Below are 16,535 nucleotides of genomic sequence, written 5' to 3'. Positions count from 1 at the left end.
TACACAGGGTTCCCCAGCCGAGCAAATGCCTTCCTGAGCACCATCACCACCATCGTTATCAGCACCCATCTTAAGCCTGTAGAAAGCCTGGTCATCCCTGAAGATTTCGGCTCCTTTCTGATACCCTACCCAAACTTCTAGAGAGAATTAAATCCTCCCTCTTTTGTATTTTGACAGCACTTTGGCCATATGCTGGTATAGCGTTTATCAGGTGATATTCAATTTGTTTGCCTGTTCCCCCTCACACCCCCTCCCCCACCTTCTTCCTCAACCTGATCCTTGGAGACTTGTGTCTTCTTGGGATCTCACATGGACTGCTTTCTGAAAATTGGCATTTGCATTTGCTTGTTAAATGTCTGCCTTCCCAGCCAGGGAGTAAGCAGAAACAGGGTCTGTTCCTGGTACTAGACATTGAATACCTTTTAGCTGTATTAATGAATTTCTTTATTCTATGCCTGCACAATTCCTGACACGTATACCCAATAAAATGTATTGAAAAAATTTCAAGGGGTGCGCCTTATAAAAATTACAGTGCACGGCTATAATTCAAAGACCACTTTGGGGCTTCCCTGGTGGCACAATGGTTAAGAATCCGCCTGCCAATGCAGGGAACATGGGTTCGAGCCCTGGTCCGGTAAGATCCCACATGCCGCAGAGCAGCTAAGCCCATGTGCCACAACTACTGAGCCTGCACTCTAGAGCCCGTGAGTCACAACTACTGAGCCCATGAGCCACAACTACTGAAACGTGAGCGCCTAGAGCCCGTGCTCCGCAACAGGAGAAGCCACCGCAATGAGAAGCCTGCGCACCGCAACGAAGAGGAGCCCCCGCTCGCTGCAACTACAGAAAGCCCGTGCGCAGCAACGAAGACCCAATGCAGCCAAAAATAAATAAATAAATACATTAGAAATATATATATATATATATTTTTTTTAAAAGAGCACTTTGGCTGTAGAATTCAAAGTGTATTAATGAGCTAACTTTAATGAGTAAGGCTCAAGTGGGAATAGATACTCTGCCCTGTGTTAACACTGAAGCATCAGAGAATAAAAGTGATGAAGACTCAAGGATATTTATTCAAGCTTAATAATTTGCAGATGGTTTCACAGATAACACCAACACTACCAGGTGGTACAGCATTGCTTTGGTCTCTTCATCTTTGCAATACGTATTAAGACAATAACTACTGTGTAGAAATCCTGGAAGGTATTGTATAAGTGAGGCTTAAGCCTCATTTATTGAACTCCTGGCTTGCCACTGCCATAGTTCTGATCACAATACACGTTTGAAATTCTACCATGAATCTTCTAAGATCCTGACACCAATACTCCTTCAAAAAATGTATGAGCTATTTTCAAAAGAGAATAAATATTTTCTACCTTTATCATCAAACATTTACTGAGTGCCTAGTCTATAAAAGGCTTTGTGGTGAATACAGGGAATATTAAACATAGTGTGTTTTAAAAGCTTTTCATCTTTTCTAGCTTTTATATACCTTTTACCAACGGTAAAAAGCAATCTACTTTTCTTGAAAGGTTCTTTGTATTTTAACTACTGTAGAGTAGGCTGACCTTTATAAATAGATATTAATAAAGGCACCCTGTTGCCGAGTCTCTGTGGTGGAGGGGTTGACAAACTTACAGGCTCTCCCAACAAAGTCTATGGTTCCAACAAAGTCTGAAAACATTGAACATTCATCATGTCCGTCTCTGATCTAGGCACTCAACATTAAAAGGCAAATAAATCATGATTCCGTACATGGTTCACAATCTCACATGGGTATGAGACTCCACTTTTAGTCAGTTAAACCTTAAGGTCACGATTTAAGGCTATTTTCTAAACGTCAAAAGAAAGTTGTAGCAGCAGGATGAAGCTATAAATCTGGGGATAATTCTAATTATAGTGTGCTGCCTAAATGTATGGCATCAGGGTATGTCTTTAGAGAATTTTCTTATAAACCACTAAAGTTAGACTAAAATACTTAGACGCGGTGCCTTCTGATTGCACTTAATAGACTCTGAGGGCAATCAGTACCAGTGGTAGTATAAAATGACCTATAAATGGAGAAGGTAGAAAATAAAAGTAGAGGGCTTCCCTGGTGGCGCAGTGGTTGAGAGTCCGCCTGCCGATGCAGGGGACACGGGTTCGTGCCCCAGTCCGGGAAGATCCCACATGCCGCGGAGCGGCTGGGCCCGTGAGCCATGGCCGCTGAGCCTGTGCGACCGGAGCCTGTGCTCCGCAATGGGAGAGGCCACAACAGTGAGAGGCCCGCGTACCGCCAAAACAATAAATAAATAAAAAATAAAATAAAATAAAAGTAGATATCACCTTCCCTTGAAATTCAACTCTTCGCAATCATACGTAAATTAGCTCTTGGATAATTTTGGAGTGGGAAGGCAATGAATTTATAAGGCACAAGGCAGGGAAAAACTGGCATGAGCTTTACCAGGAAGGAAACAAGGCAAAGTTAAGGCATATGTAAATATCTATGATAAAAGGTAGGAAGCGATAAATGCCACAAAAGAAAGACAAGAAAAATACTGGGAGTTCAGACGGAAAGAGTATTTCTGGCTGCCAGCATTTAGCTCGTGGAAGTAAAGAGTGCTCATGCAACTGCTGGGAGCAAGATTATTCCCAGAACAACGTGACCGGGGTACAGAGACAGACGCTGACTGTCCAGTGAACGCTGTTGTGCAATTTCACAGCGGGAGAGAAGGGGAAGGGCTCAGATAGGAGAAGGGTGGTATTTCCAGGGAAGGCTGGAGAAAACTGACAGAGGATCTTACTAGGGAAAATGGATTTGATGCTGAGCCAGACTTCCAGCCAAGATGACATTTTCATTTAATATTTTGAGATTCCTCTCTTCTCATTGTGCTTCAAAAAGAAAACCAAGAGGCATAAATGAGAAAAGTCATGTTATAGCTGTGATTAAAAGAAGATCCTAAATATTTCCATGTATCAGAAACAGAACCAAAGTGCAAAATGGTGATCAGAACCAAGCCACACAGGTCCTGTACTCTGTATGTGGAAGCAGGAGGACACTGACGAGGGTTCAGCTCTTGTAAAACAATAGAGACTAACAGGTCTCCATGTGTGGCTAGAGACAGGAACCAACCCTGTGGGAGACTGTTACATGGTGGCCTTCAACGAACCATTTTCCTATGTTCACAACGTTGTCTAATCCCTTCCCTCATCAACTCTAGGCTTGGCCATGTGACTCACTTGGCCAATGGGACATCAGTAAATGAGATACAGCAGAAGCTTAATACATGCTTATACACTGAGGCACGTCCTGTTGGAAGCTCTCCTCTTGAAAGCCAGTGGCTATGCTGTGAAGAAACTCAGGCAAGATACTGAATGATGAAAAGCCACCTGGAGAGAAGCCCTGGAGAATGAGAGTTCATCTTGGGCATTCCAGTGGCAGATGAGTTCCCATTCACTGGTCACAGAATCAATACTTCACTATTAACTAAATAATTATTTATTAGGCACCCACTACATGCAAGACATTGTTCCCACACTGAGGATTATGAGTAAATTAGACAAAGTCCAGCTCTTGTTGAGCAAATGACCAAATCCATTAAGCTCACAATTTTCACCCAACTCTTCCTTTCCTTAAAAGTCTTAAAATGGATTATTCGTGTCATCTCCTTTATCAAGTATCTCAGGCAGTATTTGAATCTCATCCAACTCTGACCATTATACCATCCAATCTGTTTCCACCTCCAAAGGGTCTCCCACCACACTGCTGTAGTCACAGATTTATGATCTGCACTGTCCTATTAATGCATTTTCTGGCCTTGTGGCTTAGATAATCAGGGACATCATGCATCGCTGGCATTTACTGTGTTTGCTTTAAGCTCTCGGGGCTTTCTCACATATTTTTATTTTGCAACACAATTTTGTGGGTTGAAAAATTGCAGCTCACGTTCCAAAGCTATTAGTATGACAAATATTCCTGTACGATGACCAGTGAACTCTAATAAGGCAGTAGGCCAGTTCCGCCACCTCCACCCTAAGGACCCGCTCCATCCCAGCCAAGACCTAGCCTCAGGGATCCAAGTCCAAGTCTCCTGGTGCTTAGAGATGGTTGGGGAGAAAAGAGGGGGACAGGTTTTAGAAGTGGAAAGCCAGATCTCATATAGTTTTGTCCAGAATTCCCTATAACATCTCCATCTAAATGGCAATTAGGAAGCCAGAGCCACTAACCAAAATGTGGTTTGAGTTGGTTTTAGGGCAGATCCAGGAAACCAGTATAAGCCAAGAATTTTGCTCACAGTCATGCTTCTCTTTTGGCGGATAATTCCTTTAATATGTAAAGTACATTGTATTTTTCAAATTGTTTTCATTTATGGAGTGAAATTAACAACTCTGAGATACAGGGAGATGAGATTATCACTCATGCATTTAGCCGGAGAGGAATCGAAGGCACCAGGAGGTGGCTTGGCCTCATAATGCAATTAAGTGGCAGAGCCTGTCCTTCAACTCGTCTTTTCTCCTTGTCTGGGATTCGACCTCTCTTTTTAACTAATCAAGATGAGCAAAGTGACTCTAATTGAGCAGTGTCCCTTGGACCGTCTGCTGCCCCAGCTCTCAAGGGAGTTTAACCAAATACTATTGAGGAGGAGAGAGTGGTAGAAACAGAATGAAGGGACAGAGCCAGAAGCTGAATGCTAATACATTTAAGAAACTAAGTTACCTGTGAGCCCTTTCAGAAGCCTGAATATCAAACAGTACAACTAGAAGAAAGAAGGCCCATTGACATAAAGGTCATAAAGTGAGGACAAAAGGGACAGTGACAGGACAGGAGTGATTGGGCCGCAACCAGTAAATGATGAGGCCATGGTAATGGCTGCACTGTGGGGACTGGTCCCAGGCAAGGTCAAGGTCAGCTGTGTCCCCAGGGTAGGGGCTGAGAGCTAAGGCCAGGAAGGAAGCAGAGGGCCCAGAGCCACAGGCTCCGAGAGAACTTCAGCAAAGGAGGGGAGAACTCAGGAACTGCTTAGGAACCCTGAGAGAGGAAGGGCAGGGATTTGGGACAGGATCCAACCATTCTACCACTCGGCTCCAGGAGAAACAATACAGTTTTTTTGCTATGTTTATCGTTCTTTATCTCCTTATTATTGTACTGCTCCACATGGTCTGGCCTGAGAAACTTGGGTTACACAACTTTGATCAGGACACAGTTCCAATCGTAAAGAGGTCAGAGTAGTGGGGAGATAACATGAACATAACTACTTACAAAAGTGTGCAATAAATGTAATAGATTATGTGTGTATCTATCATCTATCTAGCTAGCTAGCTAGCTAGCTACCTACCTACCTATCTATGCAAGATGCTTGGGAGAGCATCAATTTTTAAGTTATTTGCTAAGTAACTTAGCTCTGCTAGAGCTGCTAAATTCCCTCTGTTTTACCAAACTTTTCAGTAAATCTACACCATCAACAAGTTATTTGTGGGAGTATTTGAGTGGAAAAGCAAAGGAAAAAGGTTTGTGCTCCCTTCCTGGGTAGCTGTGGAAAAGAGAGATGAATCATGTGGCCTTGAGAACTGAGATGTGAATGAGACTGATAGTTGAGTAAGCGCAGAAACGTGGAGCTGGAGGTGGCCGGAAGAAATATACACCCGCAAAGATGTCAAGGGCACCAGTGGGCTCTCCTCCATCAAGTTGAACTGGGGGTCAAGTCAAGGTCAACTGAATCTCAAAGGAAAGACTGATGTCCAGCTGATTTGGGGGTCGCATTTATTTAACCTCGTTCAGAACCTTAAACCTTCTGAGAGCGATTCTTTCGGTTTCCCAAAAGTGGAGTCTAGTTTTATTGTGTTCATGTCTCTCCCACACCTCGCACTTCTGAATTCCTTTCTCTCTGTAAAATATTTTTTTCTTTAGCATAAAATTTAGAGCGGTAGTCCACCTGCCGATGCAAGGGACACGGGTTCGTGCCCCGGTCCGGGAAGATCCCACATGCCACGGAGCAGCTGGGGCCCGCTGAGCCTGCGCGTCCGGAGCCTGTGCTCCGCAACGGGAGAGGTCACACCAGTGAGAGGCCCGCGTACCACACACACAAAAAATAAATAACACACGAAATTCTCTGGCTTGAATGATGTGTTTATTTTCTTTAAATACACTTAAATATGAAACAACAGACAGTAGTTTGGTAAACTCAAAACTACAAGCTGGACAGTAATCAGATAATCAGTGCTGATCATACAAATCAAAATCGGCATAAGAAAGAATCAGAATAATTCACAAGAGCGTTGCGATTAGCAAAGGACTCGAAGACTATGCAAACTGCCTCATCTGCTCTGAGTAATTAATCACATGGTACCTGTCATTCCATGATGATCAAACCTTTTTCACTCTCCATTCCTCGGTGTGCAGAGCACCTTCAGTTAGAAGACATCTGTCAGAGAGCCAAGGAATCCTCAGCTGGTGTTTAATGGAAGGTCCATCTGGATTTACCATAGTACTATGTAAAATGGATTTTTTTTCTAACACCTGGAACAGTGACAGCAACTTGGCAAAGCAGCATGCTGTTTAAAACGACAGGGATGGGGAACTGGGGATCAAGGCTGAATCAAGGATTTTCTCGATCGTGGAGCCCATGGGCGGCCCTTTTCTCCTTTGGAAAGCGGCAATGCTTTGGACATGCTGGTTTTCCATTTGCACAGGTTCTCATGTGAAAGGGGCATCTGTCCTCACAGCTGTTACAAAAGAAAATAAACATGAGAATTCAGAATCAAGGACTAAATTCCAAGGAAAAACTCTGATCTGATTTGATAACGTTTTCAAAGTAAATTTTCCGGATACATATTTCAAATGTCAATATAAAATCCTGGATGGTTACCCCACATGGTTTCAAAATCTATTAAAGCACAATTGCTAACTTCTAAGCGTTCTATTCATCAGTAAAGTTCTTGCTATATAAATCCAATGACATCCCCTTCCTCAAAGAAAAAAAGCAAACATATGTGGATATATATTGAGAGAGAGATTGAGCTAAAGATTCAGCTGATCTGAAATAATAATTGTTGAAATTTCATCAACTTTAGTTTTTGCTTAAGACCCATAAGCCAACAATAGCAGGCAGGATTTTCTTGATTTCACAATCAACCATCACTCTATACACTTATTCCGTAGTTGCCAAACCTCTGTTTTACTATCAAAAAGGGGGCTTGGCACTGAACAGTAAACTTGGCTTAATAAGGAATCCCACCAAATCTAAATGGTATTTACATTAAATGTCAATGGGCCAAATTTAGGCAAAAGTGCAAAAGTCATTCACCTGCAGGTGTCTGGGTGAAATATCTTGTGCTTCTGGCAGCAGCTCTCCAGAGTTTCTCTGCACTCAATGCAACTGCAGTTTTCTGGGTGCTGGATGAGATCTCTGGGACATGGCGTTTTACAGACACACTCACAACGATCTTCATCAAACTTCATGTGTGGACCACAGAGAGCCAGCTCCTGGAGATGAGCATGATCTAAACGGAAAAAGTGTTGGTCAAAAAATACACCTCACAGCTTCCAGGCCATGGGTAGAAACAGTGATGTATTTCCTCACCGCAGACCATAATACTAATATAAAGGATACAGCAGTGACAATGAACTTTGATTCCACAGACATCTGTTGGAAAACATGATCAGCTGAGAGAGGAGGGTCTGAGAGGTTTTTGACAGACTTAGCTGACCGATATTTCTTCTAGAAAAATATACAAAACAACTGGATAACTACTACTCCATGTCCAATTCTGATCATCGAGTTGAAATTCACTGCAAAAAAACAGAGGAGATAGAAACTTTGGAAGAACTTGACAATGTCACCTTAGCATTCTTGAAAGCCTCGGAGGAAAGTTAAGTGCTGAGTTTCTTCCCCAAACCTGCTTCTCTCCCAGTTTGCCTCACTTAGTGAATGGTGCCATCACTCTTGACTCACCCGCCATGTTGAAACTAATTACCATGTCCACCCAGTTCTGCCTCCCTGAATTTGTTCTTTTTCATCATCACTGCCACTGCCTCAATTCAGTCAGTACCTTGTACTTTTTGTGCAGATGGCACTCATTCACTTCACCACCACAAGTTTTACCCTTTCAGTCCATTCTCCACAGTATCAAATGCAAATCTAATCATGTCACTCTACTGCTTTATTTTTTTTAAATTTATTTATTTTTGGCTGTGTTGGGTCTTTCGTTGCTGCACGCGGGCTTTCTCTAGTTGCTGTGAGCGGGGGCTACTCTTCGTTGTGGTGCGTGGGCTTCTCATTGTGGTGGCTTCTCTTGCTGCGGAGCACGGGCTCTAGGCATGAGGGCTCAGTAGTTGTGGCTCGTGGGCTCTAGAGCGCAGGCTCAGTAGTTGTGGCGCACGGGCTTAGTTGCTTCGCGGCATGTAGGATCTTCCCGGACCAGGGATCGAACCCGTGTCCCCTGCATTGGCAGGCAGATTCTTAACCACTGCGCCACCAGGGAAGTCCCTGCTCTACTGCTTTAATTACCTTGAAAGGTTCTCTCTTTCCCAATAAGAGTCAATTTCCCCACCAAGACATAAGGGACCCTCCATGAGGTGGACCCCATTAACCTCCCAGACTCATCTTCTGTCTCTCTCTCACGTATCCTATGCTCCTCCATACCAAATTATAGTACTTTCAGTTCTCGCGATATGTCAGGGTCTCTCAACCCCATGCTTTTCGCCTTGTCGTTCCCTTTGTTAGTCATCCTTTCCCCCGATACCTTTCCCAACTTCAAATTGAGTCAAGCGCCCTGCCCTGTGCATAGTTCCACTCTGCCCTTTCTGCTACTGCTTACATTTGTCTGTTGATTTCTCTGTTTCCTCTGTTAATGAAAAAATCCTAAAGGTTACAGGGATCAGGTCTCATCGTTCTGGCAGAAAATAGGCACTTGATAAACATTTGCTGAGTTTATTTGTTGTAATAAAAGGGTCCTGAAGCAGGCTGATACATGGAGATTCTGAAGAATCCCATCTAACATTCCAAGACACTGGGTTAAGGCATATGGTCTTGCCAATATCTGGCCATTAATGATATATCAAAATGGCAATCTCATGTCATCCAATCTCATAGTCTTAACTGCTCTGTGATTGACGATCTTTGAGGGCTCATGTGGAATGGGTATTGAAAGGCTAGATCTGAAGATCCTCCATTCTGAATTGTGTGAAGAGGAAAAAGGTAAGCTTTGTAAGCCATATGCAGATGCCAGATGTCACTCTGGGGCAAGACGAGACTAGACAGAAGCTCCTAAAAGATTTGCATGGATCACTAGGTGGCAGTAGAGATTCACTTAGAACACTTCAGGCTGTCCCAACTCCATTCTTGGAGCCAGTGGTTTAGGGAAACACAGTCTACCGGCTGTTCGCTGAACTTCAGCAAGGCAGTTGGCAGTGGCTGACCTCAATCCTTACAGATAAGTTGAAAGTGACAGAATGGATGTAGGAGAGCTGAGTGAAGCGGTAACTAGCTAAGGGTGATACCCGATGTACTGCATATCAATTTCAATCCTAGGGAAGTTGATGATGGGATACCAACGTGTTAGGTCCTCAGCCTTGTTCCATTTATCATTTTAAATCAATAAACTGATGGAATTTTTCCAAGTAAATTCTTGAATTTGTGGGTATCTTGAGGAATTTAAAATTCAGAATCAGGACTCCCTCATCTTTTTTCTTTTTTTGGTATTGTTAGTTTTCTTGTTTGTCTGTTTGTTTTTGTTTCTTGTTTGTTTGTTTGTTTGTTTTTGCATTACGCGGGCCTCCCACTGTTGTGGCCTCTCCCACTGTGGAGCACAGGCTCCGGACACGCAGGCTCAGCAGCCAAACCTCACGGGCCCAGCCGCTCCGCGGCATGTGGGATCTTCCCGGACCGGGGCACGAACCCATGTCCCCTGCATCAGCAGGCGGACTCTCAACCACTGCGCCACCAGGGAAGCCCTGTCTGTTTGTTTTTTAAAACAGTTTAGAGCAATGGCCTGAATCTAACAAGACGAAATTAAATTGGACTTGGATTCACTAACTCACATATGCTCATCCATGGAGGAGAAGTTACTGTAGAAAAGGCAGCTGGCTTAAGAGCCACGTGTGTGGGAAGAAAAAGTATTTAGTGAACAGTAAGCTCAATATATGTCATCAGTTTGATGAAGCCACTGGAGAAGTGACCATGAACTTGGCCCACGTTAACTGAGTTGCAAGACATGAAAATGAGAAGTGATCAGAAGTGATCCAGGCTACTCCATGCCTCTCACTTCCATCATTGCCACAACTTCCTAAAAGGTCCCCTTCCTCCTTGCCTGCCCCAGGCCAACCCATCCTCTTGTACGCTGTCACTCGGTTGATTTTGTTAAAATTCTAACTGGTGCTGTCACTGTCCACTTAAACCAGTTGAGTGGTTTCCTTTTGCGTTTAGCATCACATCCAAGCTCTGGGACACGCTTTACAAGGGTCCCCTGTGAACCTCTCCAGCTTCCTCTCTCACATCTACCCAGCCCCCTCCTGTAACGTCCCCACCGTGCTGACCGTCTTCCGGCAGCCTGACGCGCTGCGGTCTTTCACTTCCAGCCCTGAGCGCTCATTTTTCCCTGGCTCAGAGCACTCCTCTCTTTCTCCACTACTCTTCCCGCCCTCAACACACATGGGCGCCGGCTAAGTCCCTCCCCAGGAATTACCTTCAGCAGAAAGAAGCTGCCTCACCCAAGGTTATATCCCCTCTCTGAGGCAGCCCATATCCAGTGACGAGTCCATAGCACCCAGCCCCTTTGCCTCAATTTGAGGCATCCCCCCACGGGCTGTCCCAGTTTCAGCTCCCCACAGGCTTGGCTAACGCCTCTCAGCAACTGCAACACAGTTCAACTTCTCCCTCTGCCCAGTCCTGCCCCTGACCCTTCACCTTTGAAAGCAGTCCTGCATGTAAACCTCCAAAGTACAAATCTCTCTCCCAGGAGCTGTGTACCAGGGAAAGCTTGATTAGAACAGCCTTTAAGTTCTATGTATACAGCTTTCCACGATAACTTTCTTTTTAAAAAATTTTTTATTGGAGAATAGTTGATTTACAATGTTGTGTTAGTTTCAGGTGCACAGCAAAGTGAATCAGTTATACATATACCTATATCTACTCTTTTTTTAGATTCTTTTTCCATATAGGTTATTACAGCGTATTGAGTAGAGTTCCCTGTGCTGTACAGTAGGTTCTTATTAGCTATCTATTTTATGTGTAATACTGTGTATATGCCAGTCCCAATCTCCCAAGTTATCCCTCCCCCGCTTCCCCCTTGGTAACCGTAAGTTTGTTTTCTACATCTGTGACTCTATTCCTGTTTTGTAAATAAGTTCATTTGTACCATTTTTTGGATTCCACACAATAACTTTATAACACAGTTTAAAAATGGGTCACATGGAGAAAGAATTAGATTGGTTTTACGTGGTTCTATAGGGTAAAGCTGAACTAACAAGTTGATGCTCTAGAGCTGGGCTGTCCAACATGCTGGCTACGGGCCAGAATGAGCATAAAATGGCAAGTGTGAATTGAGATGTGCTCTAAGTGTAAAATACACACTGGGTTTCACAGACTTAGCACAAAGACTGAAGGGTATATCCTTGATAAATTTTATATTGCTTGCATGTTGAAATGAGAGTATATTTTATATTATTAGATTAAGTAAAACATTAAAATTAATTCCATCTGTTTCTTTTAACCTTTTTAATGTGAGTACTATAAAATGTAAGCTGCATATGTGACTCTCACTGTAATTCCACTGGACAGCACTCTTCTAGACAGAGAGAGAGACAGATTCAGGTTCAATATAGTTTATTAGCAACAAGAGTGTGCCCAGTGTTAACTGGGATGCCTCAGTGGGTTTTTCAAGTTTCCCCATGACAGATGTATTTTCTAGCAGAGGATGGCTGAAGACTTGGTGGGAAGGATGTACATGACATTCAAGATTGGCATGGGCATTTACAGAGTTACTGTATGACCCAGCAATCCCACTCCTGGGCATATATCCAGAAAAGACGAAAACTCTAATTTGCAAAGGTACATGCACCCCAATGTTAGCACTACTTACAATAGCCAAGACATGGAAGCAACCTAAATGCCCATCAACAGAAGAATGGATAAAGAAGATGTGGCACATGTATACAATGGAATATTACTCAGTCATAAAAGAGAATGAAATAATGCCATCTGCAGCAACATGGATGGACCCAGAGATTATCATACTCAGTGAAGTAAGTCGGAGAAAGACAAATATCATATGATATCACTTATACGTGGAATCTAAAAAAAATGATACAAATGAACTTATTTACAAAACAGAAACAGACTCACAGACATAGAAAACAAACATATGGTTACCAAAAGGAAAGGGGGGAGAGGATAAATTAGGAGTTTGGCATTAACAGATACACACTACTATATATAAAATAGATAAACAACAAGGACTTACTGTATAGCACAGGGAACTGTATTCAGTAACTTATAATGGAAAATAATCTGAAAAAGAATATATATATAAAACGGAATCACTTTGCTCTACACCTGAAACATTGTAAGTCAGCTATAGTTCAATTTTTAAAAAAGATCTGCGTGGGCATTTAAACTACACGAACTTAAAGATTCCCTCCAACCCTGGGTTGAGCTCTCATGAAAACACTTGGAAGCTGAGAGACTGAAGCACAGGGAGTAGCTTGTTATTTACAGTTTCTAGGACAGATTCCTTAGAGCTTAATCTTTACTAATCTTGCTTGCAGATCATAGTTGGAAACAAGCAAGGATCAAATTGCATGATTCCTTACTATCTTTACAGTGGAATCACGTCAAGTTCTCTCAGAAGTCAATAAAAAGTGGACTCACTTTCAGCCAGATGTTCATAATCAAAAATCAGAGCATTGTGAGTTATGTGCAGTGACGAGAGCCTAGCTCATCTGGTTCCCAAGTCCCCTGAGCCCAACAGCCGTGTTTTGCTTTTACTTTGCCCTCATTTCAGAAGAAGTCTCCTCTTATTCCCCATTTTTTTTCAAATTATTGGCATGTTTTCACATGACACAGTTGAAAGAAACAAACACGTCCAAAACGACCTTACATTCCTGTAGGACTTTTATATAAATAACTTAGTGAAGTGTGGTTGACTCGTGCTTCATTCTGAAGTGGCTTTCATTAAAGGTTATCATCCCCTTTCAAATTCAATATTTTGGGATGCTCTAATCATTTGGGTCTTTAAGATTAAAAAGCAGAATGATGCACTGGTAGACTTATTATATAATTATAGCACAGAGGTCTCTGGAATCTCACTGCTTCTATCACTCTTAGCTGTGTGTCTAGAAAGTTACTAGACATTTTGGTGTGTCCATCTTGTAATTGTAAAAAAAAAAAAGGGATACTAATCATACATTATAGGATTATTGGGAGGATTAAATGAGTTGATACATATAAAAGGCTTACAAGATCGCTTGGTCAATAAATACTAGTTGCTATTGTTGTTGTTATTATTATTACAATTATCATCTCACCACTGCTATGATTACCTTCCATTCTGGCGAGTGGATTCTCCTCCTGTAAAACACATGTACATTTGTTGCTGTCCCAGAGCATGTCAACAGGACAGAGTTTCCTGGAATGGGAACAGCTAGGAGGAGAAAACAATAAATCAGATTTTAAAGCTTTCAAGGGTAGTCATACCTTTGGAACATTTTTCTTTAAATGTTGAATACATTTCTGAGTGGAGAATAGTGAAGATTTTTAAGGAGCTTAATTCATATTTATGAACAGCATGTTATTAGACAGTAATTCTGTAATTACAAATATTCTCTGTGGAAACGTTTGGAAACCAAACTGTAATTTTGGAAAGGTATAATCTTTTTAAGAGGATTGGTGTTAAAAACTATGTAAATTAGCTGTCAACAGAGCTTATTTACCCCAAGTGAATAGTGTTCTAACACAGCTTCTAAGCATTATGTCTGTAAAACGGAGATAAGAACACTGGCCAGGACAGCAGGAAAATCTTGAGGATAAATGTTCCTTTATTATGAGCTTTCTTTTCTACTTGGCACTCACACAGTGCGTTTACTCCTTTACTTTTGCAAGATCTAAGTATCCAACTTAATTACTTTATATTTTTATTCAATAGTTGTGATTTGCCCTTTGTTTCTCTGTAGTAAATTCTTTTTCCCCAAATCAATGATTCTTACCTTTGATTTCAGAACACTTGAGGGTGTCATAATTTGTCTCATAAAGAATCACAAAATACTCACAAAATGCCTAGTCAAATTAAATTTAAGTCATTTTTCATTTAAAATAATATTTCCCATTTGGTCAACTTAAGAGGAAGGCTTAAAAAATTGCCAGAATCAGATGCACATAGTTGTGCCACTCCCCAATGACTCCAGGAGCCTTCTTTCCCCCTCCTAACTTTGGGACTTAAATATGTAAACAGCCTGAAATGGGTTTTATCTAATGCTTGTTCTGGAATGAGGGAACAGATGCCAAATTTGAGTCTGGAGTAGAGTTTTACAACTGCATTGGACTATGCATATTAAGAACAAACGTGCCCACAGCTTGCCATGCTGAGTTCAAAACCACTGAACTTTCTGATCCTACTGCAATATACATGTAACACCTCATAAAAAATATACTTGCCCAACAGTTACTACCCGTAGATCTGGGTTAGAACCTAAAAGACAAAGAGCTTGAAGAGAGAGCGATGACTCTGTAATTAATGAACTATGCTCCACACACAGCTTTAGCCCAGGCAAGAACAAGCATAAAGGAGTATAAGAAATGCTTACCGATCTTCTTCTGGGATCTGGATGGATCTTCTAATAATCGAGTACGGATGGCGGGGAGCTGTCGGCAAGCACTTACAACCTGTATGGTTGGCAACTTTAACAGGCACTAATTCAGGTACTGATGTCAAAGGTACTGATATCTCAAAGAGCTAGAGCAGAGAAAGAGAACTATAATACATATTTTAAAAAATAAGAGTAATTTCTACAGTCTGCATTTTTGCCTTTGTCCCTTACGGTAATGACTTTGGCAAAGTCGTCCATCAAGAATACACGACCACTCCAGGCAGGGTGGGATAGGGAGGGTGGGAGGGAGGGAGACAAAGAGGGAAGAGATATGGGAACATATCTATATGTATAACTGACTCACTCTGTTATAAAGCAGAAACTAACACACCATTGTAAAGCAATTATACCCCAATAAAAGAATACACTACCAAACGTAGAATAGCTAGCTAGTGGGAAGCAGCCAGCCGCATCGCACAGGGAGATCAGCTCGGTGCTCTGTGACCGCCTAGAGGGGTGGGATAGGGAGGGTGGGAGGGAGGGAGACGCAAGAGGGAACAGATACGGGAACATATGTATATGTATAACTGATTCACTTTGTTATGAAGCAGAAACTAACACACCACTGTAAAGCAATTATGCTCCAATAAAGATGTTAAAAAAAAAAGAACAGAGCTAATATGCAAACTATTATATATAGGATGGATCAACAACAAGGTCTTACTGTAGAGCACAGGGAACTATATTCAATGACCTGTAATAAACCATAATGGAAAAGAATATGAAGAGGAAAATATATGTGTATAACTGAGTCACTTTGCTGTACAACCGAAATTAACACAACATTGTAAATCGGCTACACGTCAATAAAATTAAAAAAAAAAACAGAACTAATAAGGCTAAGGGCTGGCATGAAGGAAAGAATTCTGGGCTGGGTGTCAGAAGACAAGGGCCTTAACCAACTTTATCAAGTATTTAAGTTTTGTCAAATCTCTTAAATTTTTGGTGTCCCTAGAATGCTTGTAAAATGGTGACCTTGTAAAATGGTAACCTTGTAAAATGTTCCCTGCTCCTGCTTTAAGCCTGAGTGTGAATTGTAAGGATTAAATGAAATTATAGCTATGAAGTTTCTTTGCAACCATGGTGAACAGATTACTGTTCAAAACGATTTACTTATCTCTTCCCATGCCATCTCCATTGGAGGAATATAGTTTTCTGTTCCTTGACTTTGGACTTGGCCACGTGACTTGCTTTGGTTGACAGGACATTAGCAGACATGACACAAGCACAGACTTGAACTGTGTGTGCATGCATTTGCTCTAGCCATGTGAAGAGCATGATCTAGCAGGCTTGCTGGTCTAAGGGATACGAGACACAGGGACCAGACCTGGACTCAACCTGCAGCTTGCCACCAAGCCCAACTGAGCCCACTCTAAACTAAATGAATCTCAGATATATGAATGAGAAAAAGCCATCACTGTCTGGAGCCACTAAGTTTTAGGGTGTTTATTATGCAGCATAATATAGTAATAACTGACTGATACAAGACCATCATGCCCAAACAATGATATACCATTCTATGTTTCTATATGCTAGCCCCTGTTGTAAACACTTCTGTATTAATTCATTTACCCTTGTAACAACATTATAGGGAGGGTTTTTTAAATTACCCCCCTCCAACTCTACAGGTGAAGAAACAGATGTACAGAGAGGTTATATAACTTGCCTAAGGCCATATAACTACTGATCGGAA

At 41.9% G+C, this 16,535-nt stretch overlaps 1 protein-coding gene across 1 annotated transcript in view; it reads right to left on the bottom strand.

Annotated features, from left to right (window-relative positions):
• Positions 1-6,578: 6,578 nt before the first annotated feature.
• VEGFD (vascular endothelial growth factor D) overlaps positions 6,579-16,535 on the bottom strand; it is a 43,732-nt gene continuing 33,775 nt past the window's right edge. The window contains exons 4-7 of the mRNA XM_007466329.1: positions 14,780-14,928; positions 13,520-13,620; positions 7,287-7,482; positions 6,579-6,705 (exon numbers count right to left, since the gene is read on the bottom strand). Of these exons, the coding sequence (XP_007466391.1) occupies positions 6,579-6,705; positions 7,287-7,482; positions 13,520-13,620; positions 14,780-14,928 (573 nt within the window). The remainder of the gene's footprint in view (positions 6,706-7,286; positions 7,483-13,519; positions 13,621-14,779; positions 14,929-16,535) is intronic.

Source organism: Lipotes vexillifer, unplaced genomic scaffold, assembly GCF_000442215.2.
Source record: "Lipotes vexillifer unplaced genomic scaffold, Lipotes_vexillifer_v1.1 scaffold169, whole genome shotgun sequence".
Lineage (NCBI taxonomy): Eukaryota > Metazoa > Chordata > Mammalia > Artiodactyla > Lipotidae > Lipotes > Lipotes vexillifer.
The sequence above is the reverse complement of the archived record's forward strand: the minus strand, read 5'-3'. Positions and strand labels throughout refer to the sequence as shown.